A 19,330-nucleotide genomic window follows, 5' to 3' on the forward strand; every position below is an offset into this window, starting at 1 on the left:
CTAGCGAGAGTGCAGCAAGCTCCTGCGTGTGTGCATGAGATCACATAACTATACAGCCAGAGGCAGGTGACACAGAGGAGAGTGCTGGTACCATCCTGTACCTTACTCTAGCGAGAGTGCAGCAGGCTCCTGCGTGTGTGCATGAGATCACGTAACTATACAGCCAGAGGCAGGTGACACAGAGGAGAGTGCTGGTACCGTCCTGTCCCTTACTCTAGCGAGAGTGCAGCAGGCTCCTGCGTGTGTGCATGAGATCACATAACTATACAGCCAGAGGCAGGTGACACAGAGGAGTGTGCTGGTACCGTCCTGTACCTTACTCTAGCGAGAGTGCAGCAGACTACTGCGTGTGTGCATGAGATCACATAACTATACAGCCAGAGGCAGGTGACACAGAGGAGAGTGCTGGTACCATCCTGTACCTTACTCTAGCGAGAGTGCAGCAGGCTCCCGCATGTGTGTGCATGAGATCACATAACTATACAGCCAGAGGCAGGTGACACAGAGGAGAGTGCTGGTACCGTCCCTTACTCTAGTGAGAGTGGAGCAGGCTCCTGCGTGTATGCATGAGATCACATAACTATACAGCCAGAGGCAGGTGACACAGAGGAGAGTGCTGGTACCGTCCTGTACCTTACTCTTACGGTACAGCAAGATCACATAACTATACAGCCAGAGGCAGGTGACACAGAGGAGAGTGCTGGTACCGTCCTGTACCTTACTCTAGCGAGAGTGCAGCAAGCTCCTGCGTGTGTGCATGAGATCACATAACTATACAGCCAGAGGCAGGTGACACAGAGGAGAGTGCTGGTACCGTCCCTTACTCTAGCGAGAGTGCAGCAGGTTCCCGCATGTGTGTATGAGATCACATAACTATACAGCCAGAGGCAGGTGACACAGAGGAGAGTGCTGGTACCGTCCTGTACCTTACTCTAGCGAGAGTGCAGCAGGCTCCTGCGTGTGTGCATGAGATCACATAACTATACAGCCAGAGGCAGGTGACACACAGGAGAGTTCTGGTACCGTCCCGTACCTTACTCTAGCGAGAGTGCAGCAGGCTCCTGCGTGTGTGTATGAGATCACATAACTATACAGCCAGAGGCAGGTGACATAGAGGAGAGTGCTGGAACCGTCCCGTACCTTACTCTAGCGAGAGTGCAGCAGGCTCCTGCGTGTGTGTATGAGATCACGTAACTATACAGCCAGAGGCAGGTGTGGCCCTGGTGCCAGGTTGGACCATGGAGTTTACGCACCTGATTTGGAATTATCATAGATGCTTCAATCTTAGGCCAGTTTGTGTTACAAATACTACTGCTCCTGTGTCAGAAAACCTTGTTCCTGAGTGCTTCTTGCAAAGAGCTCTCTGCTATGTTCCATGCCTCCAGTTACCGCTGAATTCTGGTTATTTTCAAAAGCTTCTCTATTGGTGCTTTATACCTTTTGGTTCTGACACTTGACCTGGCTGCCTTATGGTTGTGTCACTGGTTCTGACTATAGTTTTGTTATTTTACTGCTCCCTGTTTACTTATCAAGTCCCTATCCCCGTCCTCCATTACCGATCAAACTTCTCCGTATGCCTGCTCGTCTTCCGATACCTGTGCCTCTCCGTGTTTACTTATTAAATCTCTATGCCCGCCCGTCCTCCGGTACCTGTGCCTCTCCGTGTTTACTTATTAAATCTCTATGCCCGCCTGTCTTCCGATACCTGTGCCTCTCTGTGTTTACTTATTAAATCTCTATGCCCGCCTGTCTTCCGATACCTGTGCCTCTCCGTGTTTACTTATTAAATCTCTATGCCCGCCCGTCCTCCGGTACCTGTGCCTCTCCGTGTTTACTTATTAAATCTCTATGCCCGCCTGTCTTCCGATACCTGTGCCTCTCTGTGTTTACTTATTAAATCTCTATGCCCGCCTGTCTTCCGATACCTGTGCCTCTCTGTGTTTACTTATTAAATCTTTATGCCCGCCCGTCCTCCGGTACCTGTGCCTCTCTGTGTTTACTTATTAAATCTCTATGCCCGCCCGTCTTCCGGTACCTGTGCCTCTCCGTGTTTACTTATTAAGTCTCTATGCCCGCCCGTCCTCCGATACCTGTGCCTCTCCGTGTTTACGTATTAAATCTCTATGCCCGCCCGTCCTCCGGTACCTGTGCCTCTCCGTGTTTACTTATTAAATCTCTATGTCCGCCCGTCCTCCTGTGCCTCTCCGTGTTTACTTATTAAGTCTTTATGCCCACCTGTCCTCTGGTACCTGTGCCTCTCTGTGTTTACTTATTAAATCTCTATGCCCGCCCGTCCTCCGGTAGCTGTGCATCTCCGTGTTTACTTATTAAATCTCTATGTCCGCCCGTCCTCCGATACCTGTGCCTCTCTGTGTTTACTTATTAAATCTCTATGCCTGCCCGTCCTCCGGTACCTATGGCTCTCCGTGTTTACTTATTAAATCTCTATGCCCGCCCGTCCTCTGGTACCTGTGCCTCTCTGTGTTTACTTATTAAATCTCTATGCCTGCCCGTCCTCCGGTACCTATGGCTCTCCGTGTTTACTTATTAAATCTCTATGCCCGCCCGTCCTCTGGTACCTGTGCCTCTCTGTGTTTACTTATTAAGTCTCTATGCCTGCCCGTCCTCCGGTACCTATGCCTTTCTGTGTTTACTTATTAAGTCTCTATGCCTGCCTGTCCTCCGGTACCTGTGCCTCTCTGTGTTTACTTTATTAAGTCTCTATGCCTGCCCGTCCTCTGGTACCTGTGCCTCTCCTCTCCTCTCCCTGTTTCTAGTTAGAGCCAGGTACTAAGTAGACTCAGTATTGTCTTTATTTCTGTGACACAAAATAAAATATTGTCTCTTAACATGATGATGTTTTTAATTTTTGCACTACCCCCCCCCCCCTACTGCTGTGATGTCTGAGGTAGTGACCCCATATTTACATAAAACATATTAGTTTAGCATTGGGGGTGGAACTAGAATTTGTGATTTAATTAGTTTTACAAGCGAATCACTGGAAAGACAACATAATACTATGTGAATGCACAAACTCTCTACACAGCTGAAATGTATTGACATGAGATCCCAATGCAAATGATCTTCTCTTGAGATAATGTCATGATTAGATCATTCACATAACTTTAAATATAAAATCCATTTTAGATCTGCTAATCCTCAAATTTAAACAACCCAATTTTAAAATGAATGCTAAAGGCCTAATTTGTATCTGCTTCAGCATCACATTCATTGCTAAAGGTAATGAACTTATAGGAAGCTGGGGTGTTTGGGTTTATTAAATATGTGTGTACCATACTGTATCATACTATAATATGTATTTAAAGTCCTTTTTTATTTTAATTAAGTGTTTTTTAAATTTGAGTCTGTTCTTTTATTTTTAGGAACAATATTTTGTTTATGGGACATTAATATCCCATAAATGACAGAAGCCAAATATTTTCCGTTTACCAAAGCCATATTGTTACTAATTCCCTGCACTAGGTGTCACTCTTCTCTTGTTATAAAGCCCTGTACAGTATGTGACACATTGTTATACATTCCCACCACTAGGTGTCACTCTTCCCTTGTTATAAAGCCCTGTACAGTATGTGACACATTGTTATACATTCCCACCACTAGGTGTCACTCTTCTCTTGTTATAAGGCCCTGTACAGTATGTGACAGTGTTATACATTCCCACCACTAGGTGTCACTCTTTTCTTGTTATAAGGCCCTGTACAGTATGTGACACATTGTTATACATTCTCTCCACTAGGTGTCACACTTCTCTTGCTATAAGCCCTGTACAGTATGTGACAGTGTTATACATTCCCTCCACTAGGTGTCACTCTTCTCTTGCTATAAGCCCTGTACAGTATGTGACACATTGTTATACATTCCCTCCACTAGGTGTCACTCTTCTCTTGTTGTAAGGCCCTGTACAGTATGTGACAGTGTTATACATTCTCTCCACTAGGTGTCACACTTCTCTTGCTATAAGCCCTGTACAGTGTGTGACAGTGTTATACATTCCCTCCACTAGGTGTCACTCTTCTCTTGCTATAAGCCCTGTACAGTATGTGACACATTGTTATACATTCCCTCCACTAGATGTCACTCTTCTCTTGTTGTAAGGCCCTGTACAGTATGTGACAGTGTTATACATTCTCTCCACTAGGTGTCACACTTCTCTTGTTGTAAGGCCCTGTACAGTATGTGACAATGTTATACATTCCCTCCACTAGGTGTCACACTTCTCTTGTTGTAAGGCCCTGTACAGTATGTGACAGTGTTATACATTCTCTCCACTAGGTGTCACACTTCTCTTGTTGTAAGGCCCTGTACAGTATGTGACAATGTTATACATTCTCTCCACTAGGTGTCACACTTCTCTTGTTGTAAGGCCCTGTACAGTATGTGACACATTGTTATACATTCCCTCCACTAGGTGTCACTCTTCTCTTGCTATAAGCCCTGTACAGTATGTGACAGTGTTATACATTCCCTCCACTAGATGTAACTCATCTCTTGCTATAAGCCCTGTACAGTATGTGACACATTGTTGTACATTCCCTCCACTAGGTGTCGCTCATCTCTTGCTATAAGCCCTGTACAGTATGTGACAGTGTTTTACATTCCCTCCACTAGGTGTCACTCTTCTCTTGCTATAAGGCCCTGTACAGTATGTGACACATTGTTGTACATTCCCACCACTAGGTGTCACTCTTCTCTTGCTATAAGGCTCTGTACAGTATGTGACACATTGTTGTACATTCCCACCACTAGGTGTCACTCTTCTCTTGCTATAAGGCTCTGTACAGTATGTGACACATTGTTGTACATTCCCTCCACTAGGTGTCACTCTTCTCTTGCTATAAGCCCTGTACAGTACACTGTGTGCAGAATTGTTAGGCAAATGAGTATTTTGACCACATCATCCTCTTTATGCATGTTGTCTTACTTCAAGCTGTATAGGCTCGAAAGCCTACTACCAATTAAGCATATTAGGTGATGTGCATCTCTGTAATGAGAAGGGGTGTGGTCTAATGACATCAACACCCTATATCAGGTGTGCATAATTATTAGGCAACTTCCTTTCCTTTGGCAAAATGGGTCAAAAGAAGAACTTGACAGGCTCAGAAAAGTAAAAAATAGTGAGATATCTTGCAGAGGGATGCAGCGCTCTTAAAATTGCAAAGCTTCTGAAGCGTGATCATCGAACAATCAAGCGTTTCATTCAAAATAGTCAACAGGGTCGCAAGAAGCGTGTGGAAAAACCAAGGCGCAAAATAACTGCCCATGAACTGAGAAAAGTCAAGCGTGCAGCTGCCAAGATGCCACTTGCCACCAGTTTGGCCATATTTCAGAGCTGCAACATCACTGGAGTGCCCAAAAGCACAAGGTGTGCAATACTCAGAGACATGGCCAAGGTAAGAAAGGCTGAAAGACGACCACCACTGAACAAGACACACAAGCTGAAACGTCAAGACTGGGCCAAGAAATATCTCAAGACTGATTTTTCTAAGGTTTTATGGACTGATGAAATGAGAGTGAGTCTTGATGGGCCAGATGGATGGGCCCGTGGCTGGATTGGTAAAGGGCAGAGAGCTCCAGTCCGACTCAGACGCCAGCAAGGTGGAGGTGGAGTACTGGTTTGGGCTGGTATCATCAAAGATGAGCTTGTGGGGCCTTTTCGGGTTGAGGATGGAGTCAAGCTCAACTCCCAGTCCTACTGCCAGTTTCTGGAAGACACCTTCTTCAAGCAGTGGTACAGGAAGAAGTCTGCATCCTTCAAGAAAAACATGATTTTCATGCAGGACAATGCTCCATCACACGCGTCCAAGTACTCCACAGCGTGGCTGGCAAGAAAGGGTATAAAAGAAGAAAATCTAATGACATGGCCTCCTTGTTCACCTGATCTGAACCCCATTGAGAACCTGTGGTCCATCATCAAATGTGAGATTTACAAGGAGGGAAAACAGTACACCTCTCTGAACAGTGTCTGGGAGGCTGTGGTTGCTGCTGCACGCAATGTTGATGGTGAACAGATCAAAACACTGACAGAATCCATGGATGGCAGGCTTTTGAGTGTCCTTGCAAAGAAAGGTGGCTATATTGGTCACTGATTTGTTTTTGTTTTGTTTTTGAATGTCAGAAATGTATATTTGTGAATGTTGAGATGTTATATTGGTTTCACTGGTAAAAATAAATAATTGAAATGGGTATATATTTGTTTTTTGTTAAGTTGCCTAATAATTATGCACAGTAATAGTCACCTGCACACACAGATATCCCCCTAAAATAGCTATAACTAAAAACAAACTAAAAACTACTTCCAAAACTATTCAGCTTTGATATTAATGAGTTTTTTGGGTTCATTGAGAACATGGTTGTTGTTCAATAATAAAATTAATCCTCAAAAATACAACTTGCCTAATAATTCTGCACTCCCTGTATGTGACAGTGTTGTACATTCCCTCCACTTGGTGTCACTCTTCTCTTGCTATAAGGCCCTGTACAGTATGACACCTAGTGGAGGGAATGTATAACACTGTCACATACTGTACAGGGCTTATAGCAAGAGAAGAGTGACATCTAGTGGAGGGAATGTATAACAATGTGTCACATACCGTACAGGGCTTATAGCAAGAGAAGAGTGACATCTAGTGGAGGGAATGTATAACAATGTGTCACATACTGTACAGGGTCTTACACATTCCCTCCACTAGGTGTCACTCTTCTCTTGCTATAAGGCCCTGTACAGTATGTGACACATTGTTATACATTCCATCCACTAGGTGTCACTCTTCTCTTGCTATAAGACCCTGTACAGTATGTGACACATTGTTATACATTCCATCCACTAGGTGTCACTCTTCTCTTGCTATAAGCCCTGTACAGTATGTGACACGGTGTTATACATTCCCTCCACTAGGTGTCACTCATCTCTTGCTATAAGCCCTGTACAGTATGTGACAGTGTTATACATTCCTTCCACTAGGTGTCACTCTTCTCTTGCTATAAGACCCTGTACAGTATGTGACAGTGTTATATATTCCCTCCACTAGGTGCCACTCTTCTCTTGCTATAAGACCCTGTACAGTATGTGACAGTGTTATATATTCCCTCCACTAGGTGTCACTCTTCTCTTGCTATAAGCCCTGTACAGTATGTGACACATTGTTATACATTCCCTCCACTAGGTGTCACTCTTCTCTTGTTGTAAGGCCCTGTACAGTATGTGACACATTGTTATACATTCCCTCCACTAGGTGTCACTCTTCTCTTGCTATAAGCCCTGTACAGTATGTGACACATTGTTATACATTCCCTCCACTAGGTGTCACTCTTCTCTTGCTATAACAATGTGTCACATACTGTACAGAGCTTATAGCAAGAGAAGAGTGACACCTAGTGGAGGGAATGTATAACACTGTCACATACTGTACAGGGCCTTATAACAAGAGAAGAGTGACACCTAGTGGAGGGAATGTATAACAATGTGTCACATACTGTACAGGGCCTTATAACAAGAGAAGAGTGACACCTAGTGGAGGGAATGTATTACAATGTGTCACATACTGTACAGGGCCTTATAGCAAGAGAAGAGTGACACCTAGTGGAGGGAATGTATTACAATGTGTCACATACTGTACAGGGCCTTATAGCAAGAGATGAGTGACACCTAGTGGAGGGAATGTATAACAATGTGTCACATACTGTACAGGGCCTTATAGCAAGAGAAGAGTGACACCTAGTGGAGGGAATGTATAACAATGTGTCACATACTGTACAGGTCCTTATAACAAGAGAAGAGTGACACCTAGTGGAGGGAATGTATAACAATGTGTAAAATACCATAACGGCATATGTACTATTTGATCAGGGGCCCCTTAGCAGTAACTGTATATGTACTAGCTGAGCAGGGGCCCCTTAGCAGTAACTTTATATGTACTAGCTGAGCAGGGGCCTTACCAGTAACTGTATATGTACTAGCTGAGCAGGGACCCTTAACAGTAACTGTATATGTACTAGCTGAGCAGGGACCTTACCTGTAACTGTATATGTACTTGCTGAGCAGGGACCTTACCAGTAACTGTATATGTACTAGCTGAGCAGGGACCTTACCAGTAACTGTATATGTACTAGCTGAGCAGGGGCCTTACCAGTAACTGTATATGTACTAGCTGAGCAGGGGCCCTACCAGTAACTGTATATGTACTAGCTGAGCAGGGGCCTTACCAGTAACTGTATATGTACTAGCTGAGCAGGGGCCTTACCAGTAACTGTATATGTACTAGCTGAGCAGGACCCTTACCAGTAACTGTATATGTACTAGCTGAGCAGGGACCTTACCAGTAACTGTATATGTACTAGCTGAGCAGGGGCCTTACCAGTAACTGTATATGTACTAGCTGAGCAGGGGCCTTACCAGTAACTGTATATGTACTAGCTGAGCAGGGGACCTTACCAGTAACTGTATATGTACTAGCTGAGCAGGGACCTTACCAGTAACTGTATATGTACTAGCTGACCAGGACCCTTACCAGTAACTGTATATGTACTAGCTGAGCAGGGGCCTTACCAGTAACTGTATATGTACTAGCTGAGCAGGGGCCTTACCTGTAACTGTATATGTACTAGCTGAGCAGGACCTTATCAGTAACTGTATATGTACTAGCTGAGCAGGGGCCTTACCTGTAACTGTATATGTACTAGCTGAGCAAGGGCCCCTCACTTGTAACTGTATATGTACTAGCTGAGCAGGGGCCTTACCAGTAACTGTATATGTACTAGCTGAGCAGGGTCCTTATCAGTAACTGTATATGTACTAGCTGAGCAGGACCCTTACCAGTAACTGTATATGTACTAGCTGAGCAGGACCCTTACCAGTAACTGTATATGTACTAGCTGAGCAGGACCCTTACCAGTAACTGTATATGTACTAGCTGAGCAGGGACCTTACCAGTAACTGTATATGTAGTAGCTGAGCAGGGGCCTTACCAGTAACTGTATATGTACTAGCTGAGCAGATTCCTTACCAGTAACTGTATATGTACTAGCTGAGTAGGGGCCTTACCAGTAACTGTATATGTACTAGCTGAGCAGGGGCCTTACCAGTAACTGTATATGTACTAGCTGAGTAGGGGCCTTACCAGTAACTGTATATGTACTAGCTGAGCAGGGGCCTTACCAGTAACTGTATATGTACTAGCTGAGCAGGACCCTTACCAGTAACTGTATATGTACTAGCTGAGCAGGGGCCTTACCAGTAACTGTATATGTACTAGCTGAGCAGGACCCTTACCAGTAACTGTATATGTACTAGCTGAGCAGGGGCCTTACCAGTAACTGTATATGTACTAGCTGAGCAGGGGCCTTACCAGTAACTGTATATGTACTAGCTGAGTAGGGGCCTTACCAGTAACTGTATATGTACTAGCTGAGCAGGGGCCTTACCAGTAACTGTATATGTACTAGCTGAGCAGGACCCTTACCAGTAACTGTATATGTACTAGCTGAGCAGGGGCCTTACCAGTAACTGTATATGTACTAGCTGAGCAGGGGCCTTACCAGTAACTGTATATGTACTAGCTGAGCAGGACCTTACCAGTAACTGTATATGTACTAGCTGAGCAGGACCCTTACCAGTAACTGTATATGTACTAGCTGAGCAGGGGCCTTACCAGTAACTGTATATGTACTAGCTGAGCAGGGGGCCCTTACCAGTAACTGTATATGTACTAGCTGAGCAGGGGGCCCTTACCTGTAACTGTATATGTACTAGCTGAGCAGGGGGCCCTTACCTGTAACTGTATATGTACTAGCTGAGCAGGGGCCTTACCAGTAACTGTATATGTACTAGCTGAGCAGGGGCCTTACCAGTAACTGTATATGTACTAGCTGAACAGGGGCCTTACCAGTAACTGTATATGTACTAGCTGAGCAGGGGCCTTACCAGTAACTGTATATGTACTAGCTGAGCAGGGGCCTTACCAGTAACTGTATATGTACTAGCTGAGCAGGAGCCTTACCAGTAACTGTATATGTACTAGCTGAGCAGGGGCCTTACCAGTAACTGTATATGTACTAGCTGAGCAGGGGCCTTACCAGTAACTGTATATGTACTAGCTGAGCAGGGGCCTTACCAGTAACTGTATATGTACTAGCTGAGCAGGGGCCTTACCAGTAACTGTATATGTACTAGCTGAGCAGGGGCCTTACCAGTAACTGTATATGTACTAGCTGAGCAGGACCCTTACCAGTAACTGTATATGTACTAGCTGAGCAGGGGCCTTACCTGTAACTGTATATGTACTAGCTGAGCAGGGGCCTTACCAGTAACTGTATATGTACTAGCTGAGCAGGGGCCTTACCAGTAACTGTATATGTACTAGCTGAGCAGGGGCCTTACCAGTAACTGTATATGTACTAGCTGAGCAGGGACCTTACCTGTAACTGTATATGTACTAGCTGAGCAGGGGCCTTACCAGTAACTGTATATGTACTAGCTGAGCAGGGGCCTTACCAGTAACTGTATATGTACTAGCTGAGCAGGGGCCTTACCAGTAACTGTATATGTACTAGCTGAGCAGGGGCCTTACCAGTAACTGTATATGTACTAGCTGAGCAGGGGCCTTATCTGTAACTGTATATGTACTAGCTGAGCAGGGGCCTTACCAGTAACTGTATATGTACTAGCTGAGCAGGGGCCTTACCAGTAACTGTATATGTACTAGCTGAGCAGGGGCCTTACCAGTAACTGTATATGTACTAGCTGAGCAGGGGCCTTACCAGTAACTGTATATGTACTAGCTGAGCAGGGGCCTTACCAGTAACTGTATATGTACTAGCTGAGCAGGGGCCTTACCAGTAACTGTATATGTACTAGCTGAGCAGGGGCCTTACCAGTAACTGTATATGTACTAGCTGAGCAGGGGCCTTACCAGTAACTGTATATGTACTAGCTGAGCAGGGGGCCCTTACCAGTAACTGTATATGTACTAGCTGAGCAGGGGCCTTATCTGTAACTGTATATGTACTAGCTGAGCAGGGGCCTTACCTGTAACTGTATATGTACTAGCTGAGCAGGGCCCTTACCAGTAACTGTATATGTACTAGCTGAGCAGGGTCCTTACCAGTAACTGTATATGTAGTAGCTGAGCACGGGCCCCTCACTTGTAACTGTATATGTACTAGCTGAGCACGGGCCCCTTACCAGTAACTGTATATGTACTAGCTGAGCAGGGGACCTTACCAGTAACTGTATATGTACTAGCTGAGCAGGGTCCTTACCAGTAACTGTATATGTACTAGCTGAGCAGGGGCCCCTTACCAGTAACTGTATATGTACTAGCTGAGCAGAGGCCTTACCTGTAACTGTATATGTACTAGCAGAGCAGGCCCTTACTTGTAACTGTATATGTACTAGCTGAGCAGGGGACCTTACCAGTAACTGTATATGTAGTAGCTGAGCAGGGTCCTTACCAGTAACTGTATATGTACTAGCTGAGCAGGGGCCTTACCAGTAACTGTATATGTAGTAGCTGAGCAGGGTCCTTACCATTAACTGTATATGTAGTAGCTGAGCAGGGGCCTTAACAGTAACTGTATATGTAGTAGCTGAGCAGGGGCCTTAACAGTAACTGTATATGTACTAGCTGAGCAGGGGCCTTACCAGTAACTGTATATGTACTAGCTGAGCAGGGACCTTACCTGTAACTGTATATGTACTAGCTGAGCAGGGACCTTACCAGTAACTGTATATGTACTAGCTGAGCAGGGGCCTTACCAGTAACTGTATATGTAGTAGCTGAGCAGGGACCTTACCAGTAACTGTATATGTACTAGCTGAGCAGGGACCTTACCAGTAACTGTATATGTACTAGCTGAGCAGGACCTTACCTGTAACTGTATATGTACTAGCTGAGCAGGACCCTTACCAGTAACTGTATATGTACTAGCTGAGCAGGGACCTTACCAGTAACTGTATATGTACTAGCTGAGCAGGGACCTTACCAGTAACTGTATATGTACTAGCTGAGCAGGACCTTACCTGTAACTGTATATGTACTAGCTGAGCAGGACCTTACCTGTAACTGTATATGTACTAGCTGAGCAGGGGCCTTACCAGTAACTGTATATAATGTACTAGCTGAGCAGGGGCCTTACCAGTAACTGTATATGTACTAGCTGAGCAGGATCCTTACCAGTAACTGTATATGTACTAGCTGAGCAGGACCTTACCTGTAACTGTATATGTACTAGCTGAGCAGGGGCCTTACCAGTAACTGTATATGTACTAGCTGAGCAGGGGCCTTACCAGTAACTGTATATAATGTACTAGCTGAGCAGGGGCCTTACCAGTAACTGTATATAATGTACTAGCTGAGCAGGGGCCTTACCAGTAACTGTATATGTTCTAGCTGAGCAGGGACCTTACCAGTAACTGTATATGTACTAGCTGAGCAGGGGCCTTACCAGTAACTGTATATGTACTAGCTGAGCAGGGACCTTACCTGTAACTGTATATGTACTAGCTGAGCAGGGGCCTTACCAGTAACTGTATATGTACTAGCTGAGCAGGGGCCTTACCAGTAACTGTATATGTACTAGCTGAGCAGGGGCCTTACCAGTAACTGTATATGTACTAGCTGAGCAGGGGCCTTACCAGTAACTGTATATGTACTAGCTGAGCAGGGGCCTTATCTGTAACTGTATATGTACTAGCTGAGCAGGGGCCTTACCAGTAACTGTATATGTACTAGCTGAGCAGGGGCCTTACCAGTAACTGTATATGTACTAGCTGAGCAGGGGCCTTACCAGTAACTGTATATGTACTAGCTGAGCAGGGGCCTTACCAGTAACTGTATATGTACTAGCTGAGCAGGGGCCTTACCAGTAACTGTATATGTACTAGCTGAGCAGGGTCCTTACCAGTAACTGTATATGTACTAGCTGAGCAGGGGCCTTACCAGTAACTGTATATGTACTAGCTGAGCAGGGGCCTTACCAGTAACTGTATATGTACTAGCTGAGCAGGGGGCCCTTACCAGTAACTGTATATGTACTAGCTGAGCAGGGGCCTTATCTGTAACTGTATATGTACTAGCTGAGCAGGGGCCTTACCTGTAACTGTATATGTACTAGCTGAGCAGGGCCCTTACCAGTAACTGTATATGTACTAGCTGAGCAGGGTCCTTACCAGTAACTGTATATGTAGTAGCTGAGCACGGGCCCCTCACTTGTAACTGTATATGTACTAGCTGAGCACGGGCCCCTTACCAGTAACTGTATATGTACTAGCTGAGCAGGGGACCTTACCAGTAACTGTATATGTACTAGCTGAGCAGGGTCCTTACCAGTAACTGTATATGTACTAGCTGAGCAGGGGCCCCTTACCAGTAACTGTATATGTACTAGCTGAGCAGAGGCCTTACCTGTAACTGTATATGTACTAGCAGAGCAGGCCCTTACTTGTAACTGTATATGTACTAGCTGAGCAGGGGACCTTACCAGTAACTGTATATGTAGTAGCTGAGCAGGGTCCTTACCAGTAACTGTATATGTACTAGCTGAGCAGGGGCCTTACCAGTAACTGTATATGTAGTAGCTGAGCAGGGTCCTTACCATTAACTGTATATGTAGTAGCTGAGCAGGGGCCTTAACAGTAACTGTATATGTAGTAGCTGAGCAGGGGCCTTAACAGTAACTGTATATGTACTAGCTGAGCAGGGGCCTTACCAGTAACTGTATATGTACTAGCTGAGCAGGGACCTTACCTGTAACTGTATATGTACTAGCTGAGCAGGGACCTTACCAGTAACTGTATATGTACTAGCTGAGCAGGGGCCTTACCAGTAACTGTATATGTAGTAGCTGAGCAGGGACCTTACCAGTAACTGTATATGTACTAGCTGAGCAGGGACCTTACCAGTAACTGTATATGTACTAGCTGAGCAGGACCTTACCTGTAACTGTATATGTACTAGCTGAGCAGGACCCTTACCAGTAACTGTATATGTACTAGCTGAGCAGGGACCTTACCAGTAACTGTATATGTACTAGCTGAGCAGGGACCTTACCAGTAACTGTATATGTACTAGCTGAGCAGGACCTTACCTGTAACTGTATATGTACTAGCTGAGCAGGACCTTACCTGTAACTGTATATGTACTAGCTGAGCAGGGGCCTTACCAGTAACTGTATATAATGTACTAGCTGAGCAGGGGCCTTACCAGTAACTGTATATGTACTAGCTGAGCAGGATCCTTACCAGTAACTGTATATGTACTAGCTGAGCAGGACCTTACCTGTAACTGTATATGTACTAGCTGAGCAGGGGCCTTACCAGTAACTGTATATAATGTACTAGCTGAGCAGGGGCCTTACCAGTAACTGTATATAATGTACTAGCTGAGCAGGGGCCTTACCAGTAACTGTATATGTTCTAGCTGAGCAGGGACCTTACCAGTAACTGTATATGTACTAGCTGAGCAGGGGCCTTACCTGTAACTGTATATGTACTAGCTGAGCAGGGGCCTTACCAGTAACTGTATATAATGTACTAGCTGAGCAGGGGCCTTACCTGTAACTGTATATGTACTAGCTGAGCAGGGGCCTTACCTGTAACTGTATATGTACTAGCTGAGCAGGGCCCTTACCAGTAACTGTATATGTAGTAGCTGAGCAGGGGCCTTACCAGTAACTGTATATGTACTAGCTGAGCAGGGGGCCCTTACCAGTAACTGTATATGTAATAGCAGAGCACGGGCCCCTCACTTGTAACTGTATATGTACTAGCTGAGCAGGGGCCTTACCAGTAACTGTATATGTACTAGCTGAGCAGGGACCTTACCAGTAACTGTATATGTACTAGCTGAGCAGGGACCTTACCAGTAACTGTATATGTACTAGCTGAGCAGGGGCCTTACCTGTAACTGTATATGTACTAGCTGAGCAGGGGCCCCTTACCAGTAACTGTATATGTACTAGCTGAGCAGGGGCTACTTACCAGTAACTGTATATGTAATAGCAGAGCACAGGCCCCTCACTTGTAACTGTATATGTACTAGCTGAGCAGGGGCCCCTTACCAGTAACTGTATATGCTCATCTAAACTGACCCACAAGTAGTAGTTGCTCATTGCCCCCCTTGCTCTCTGCCATGCTCCCATGTGCCACTTTCCTCTGCCAGTTTCCTACTTGATTATTTGGGTAGTGGCAATAACTATTTGCATTGTTGGCAACTTTATGTTAATGTAGTGATTGGATCTGCTGGACAGGGCCTCTTGTTTACATTTATCCATTTAATATAACAAATCAGTATTTTGATTCCAACCACTGTAAATGACCAAGCAGAAAACTCCCATTGGTGGCGTTTTCCCTCCCCAGAGAGCTTGTAATGAGCATGCAAACGGTGAATAAGAACCAGCTAGTGACACATCACAACAAAAAGCCACAAATGTTCCTTACCTCCTCAGTCCCTGAGCCAAAGATCAAGAGGTCAAAGGGTATGGCAGCTACCATGTCGATAAGGAACCAGCCTTTAAAATAGTGGATAGCAATTTTTCCTGGGTGACTCACTACTTCTTCATTGGTGTTGACATAAGTGGTACGAAAATTGATAAGAATGTCTATGATAAACATTATGTCCACCATCAGGTCCACCACACTAAGAGGGTTGCAGGAGTAGCTGCAGTTCTTGTCATGATCATCTTGGTCATTAAGTAGGAAAGCAGCAGAATATGGAGTAAAGATGGCAGTGTAGATTACCAGCAGTAGGATCAACCAGTCCCAAACAGCTTTAAATGGACTGTAGTGGAGAATGGTCCATTTGTGGATACGAGGAGCCTGCAGCTTGTACTCAGGTAGGACATCTGCACCAAGTGATAGAACCTACGGAGAGCAAGAAGAGGATGAGCACACACTGACCTGTATGGGGTGAGGAGTCTATAGACAATATTATGTATCAATAGTATAGTTCTATTAGAAAACTGTGCTGTATAGAACCAGGATTGTATAAAGTCACAATTACTGTGCAAGTAGAGTTATTATATGATACCTCTGCATCTGTGCCTTTATTAGCAAGAAAATAGCTATTTTATGTACTTGGTATAGAGCTGTAAACAGGTAACAAATCCCAAGCGTGATACAAAATATTGTTCAGGATTTAGATTTCAGCAACTTGTAAATTTGAGTGAATCAGGATAAGATAAAGCTGACAAACATATAGTGTGAGTGTTAGCTCTTAGTCAGTGCTAATATCTAGATTTCAGTAGTAATGCTTAGCATGATTTAGTATATGTTATAAAGCTTAGCGTGAATTAGTATACGTTGTAAAGCTTAGCGTGAATTAGTATACGTTGTAAAGCTTAGCGTGAATTAGTATACGTTGTAAAGCTTAGCGTGAATTAGTATACATTGTAAAGCTTAGCGTGAATCAATATACATTGTAAAGCATGGCGTGAATTAGTATACGTTGTAAAGCTTGGCATGAATTAGTATACGTTGTAAAGCATAGCGTGAATCAGTATACATTGTAAAGCTTAGCGTGAATTAGTATACATTGTAAAGCTTAGCGTGAATCAGTATACATTGTAAAGCATGGCGTGAATTAGTATACGTTGTAAAGCTTGGCATGAATTAGTATACGTTGTAAAGCATAGCGTGAATCAGTATACGTTGTAAAGCATGGCATGAATTGGTATATGTTGTAAAGTTTAGCGTGAATCAGTATACGTTGTAAAGTTTAGCGTGAATCAGTATACGTTGTAAAGCATGGCATGAATTGGTATATGTTGTAAAGTTTAGCGTGAATCAGTATACGTTGTAAAGTTTAGCGTGAATCAGTATACGTTGTAAAGCATGGCATGAATTGGTATATGTTGTAAAGCTTAGCGTGAATCAGTATACGTTGTAAAGTTTAGCGTGAATCAGTATACGTTGTAAAGCTTGGAGTGAATTAGTATATGTTGTAAAGCTTAGCGTGAATCAGTATACGTTGTAAAGCTTGGAGTGAATTAGTATACGTTGTAAAGCTTGGAGTGAATTAGTATATGTTGTAAAGCTTAGCGTGAATCAGTATACGTTGTAAAGCATGGCGTGAATCAGTATACGTTGTAAAGCTTAGCGTGAATTAGTATACATTGTAAAGCTTAGCGTGAATCAGTATACGTTGTAAAGCTTAGCGTGAATCAGTATACGTTGTAAAGCATGGCATGAATTGGTATATGTTGTAAAGCTTAGCGTGAATCAGTATACGTTGTAAAGCTTGGAGTGAATTAGTATACGTTGTAAAGCTTGGAGTGAATTAGTATATGTTGTAAAGCTTAGCGTGAATCAGTATACGTTGTAAAGCATGGCGTGAATCAGTATATGTTGTAAAGCTTGGCGTGAATCTGTATACGTTGTAAAGCTTAGCGGGAATCAGTATACATTGTAAAGCTTAGCGGGAATCAGTATACGTTGTAAAGCTTGGCGGGAATCAGTATACGTTGTAAAGCTTGGCGGGAATCAGTATATGTTGTAAAGCTTAGCGGGAATCAGTATATGTTGTAAAGCTTAGCGGGAATCAGTATACGTTGTAAAGCTTGGCGGGAATCAGTATACGTTGTAAAGCTTGGCGGGAATCAGTATATGTTGTAAAGCTTAGCGGGAATCAGTATACGTTGTAAAGCTTAGTGGGAATTAGTATACGTAAAGCTTAGCGTGACTTAGTATACAAGAGAAAACAGCTATTGAGTGTTGAATATAAATGTTTAGGTCTTAGCATTATGCACAAGATGTAAAATCTTTCATGTCTTATGATTAAAGAGTGAGTGTATAGCACAAGTGCACATGAACCCCCCAGGCAGCATAAGACAGAATGAGCATTCATGTTATCGTAACTACAGACTAGATTCATTAAGATTTACGCACAAGCCTCACTGAGCTTGTGAGTTACCTTTACAATCTGATTCATAAAGAGGAGGAGCAGTGAGCTTACTAAAGAACTATTGAGCCTTTTATTTTCATACTTTTTGTTATGGACCCACACAAACGATACTTCCTATTTTTTTTTTTTTTAGAAAACTTCACAATTTTATGAAATAATTCAGTTTGCAGAAATACCATAATATGGGGAAAATGTCACCATGAGATGGAGGGGGGGGGAGAAAACAATATTTTAGTCATTTTTATTCTCGTGTCATACAAATTAAATAGCCGCATTAACGACTCATCATTCTCTATATATTTATTTCAAACACACACACACTAAATTTAGAATTTTATATCTATATTGTTCAATAACAATTAATAACAATCAGAAGATAAAATAATTGTATCGCTATTGATGCAGAAAATGAGTAGAAATATTACATGCATTTCACAAATACACAACATTTCCTTGTTTGCCCAAACTTACAGAGAGAAGCAAAAATATAATAAATTATCCACAATCCTCCAGAATGTTACAAAATCTCATCTATTTTACACTTTTTCAGTTTTGTGTTTAGTTCAGAGATGTGGATCTGGCGCCGTACCATGACCTCAGATGAGGCAGCACTTAGGGTATCATTATCACTATGATCACTTGACACTATATTAAACCTCTTTTTTGAATGTTGGGACCTCACTCTCTCAAAAAATCTTTACTAAAAAAACATTCCAGAACTCCCAATACAAGCAATGCTGTGAGGTATTTGAGATTATTGTCAGTTTAAGGACATTGGACCACTCATTTGGAAGATCAGGGTTGCCCCTTTCCAATAAGGGAACTCAAGCCTATGACTTGTGGGGGCAACAGATACCTAACCCCCATGTTATTCTATATGTCTATAATTATGTCATGGCATTTGACCACCCCCTTTCACAACAGGAAAATAGAATTAAAAACAAACCAAAATATGAAGGGCTTTGAGTGCTGTGACAATGTATGTGAAGATTTTATTTAATATTCCAGTTCCTCTGATGTCCATCATGACAGTATATGAAACTGTAATTACATCAGGGTCTTACCAAAGCAGTGCAAATCGTCAGTGGGGCCAATACTCTAGATTTGAGGATGTCCAAGAACAGTGGCAAATTGAACAGAAAAGAGACATCCAAGGCAAATAAATGTGAGACTAAAACAGTCTAAAGTATGTGGGTTGGTATTTTGAGACCATTAGCACGGTTGGGGGGGGGGGGTAGGACCTTGCAGTAGTGAATGTGCTGTACCAAAAGGAGTTAAACCTGCTTGGTTCATCTGTACAAAATAAACACTTCAGCTATCTGCTTTATAAAGCACAAGGACAGGCAACTGTGGTGTAGACAGCAGCTGGTGTTTAGTATGAGCCCTGAGGGCCCAGAATAACAAATGTGCAGCTT

General features: G+C 43.5%; 1 protein-coding gene across 1 annotated transcript in view; it reads right to left on the minus strand.

Annotated features, from left to right (window-relative positions):
• The window catches only part of KCNH2 (potassium voltage-gated channel subfamily H member 2), a 1,055,144-nt gene that overhangs the window by 227,214 nt on the left and 808,600 nt on the right, over positions 1-19,330 (minus strand). Inside the window, exon 7 of the mRNA XM_053713258.1 lies at positions 15,455-15,877. Within this exon, the coding sequence (XP_053569233.1) occupies positions 15,455-15,877 (423 nt within the window). The remainder of the gene's footprint in view (positions 1-15,454; positions 15,878-19,330) is intronic.

This window comes from Bombina bombina, chromosome 5 (genome assembly GCF_027579735.1).
Source record: "Bombina bombina isolate aBomBom1 chromosome 5, aBomBom1.pri, whole genome shotgun sequence".
Lineage (NCBI taxonomy): Eukaryota > Metazoa > Chordata > Amphibia > Anura > Bombinatoridae > Bombina > Bombina bombina.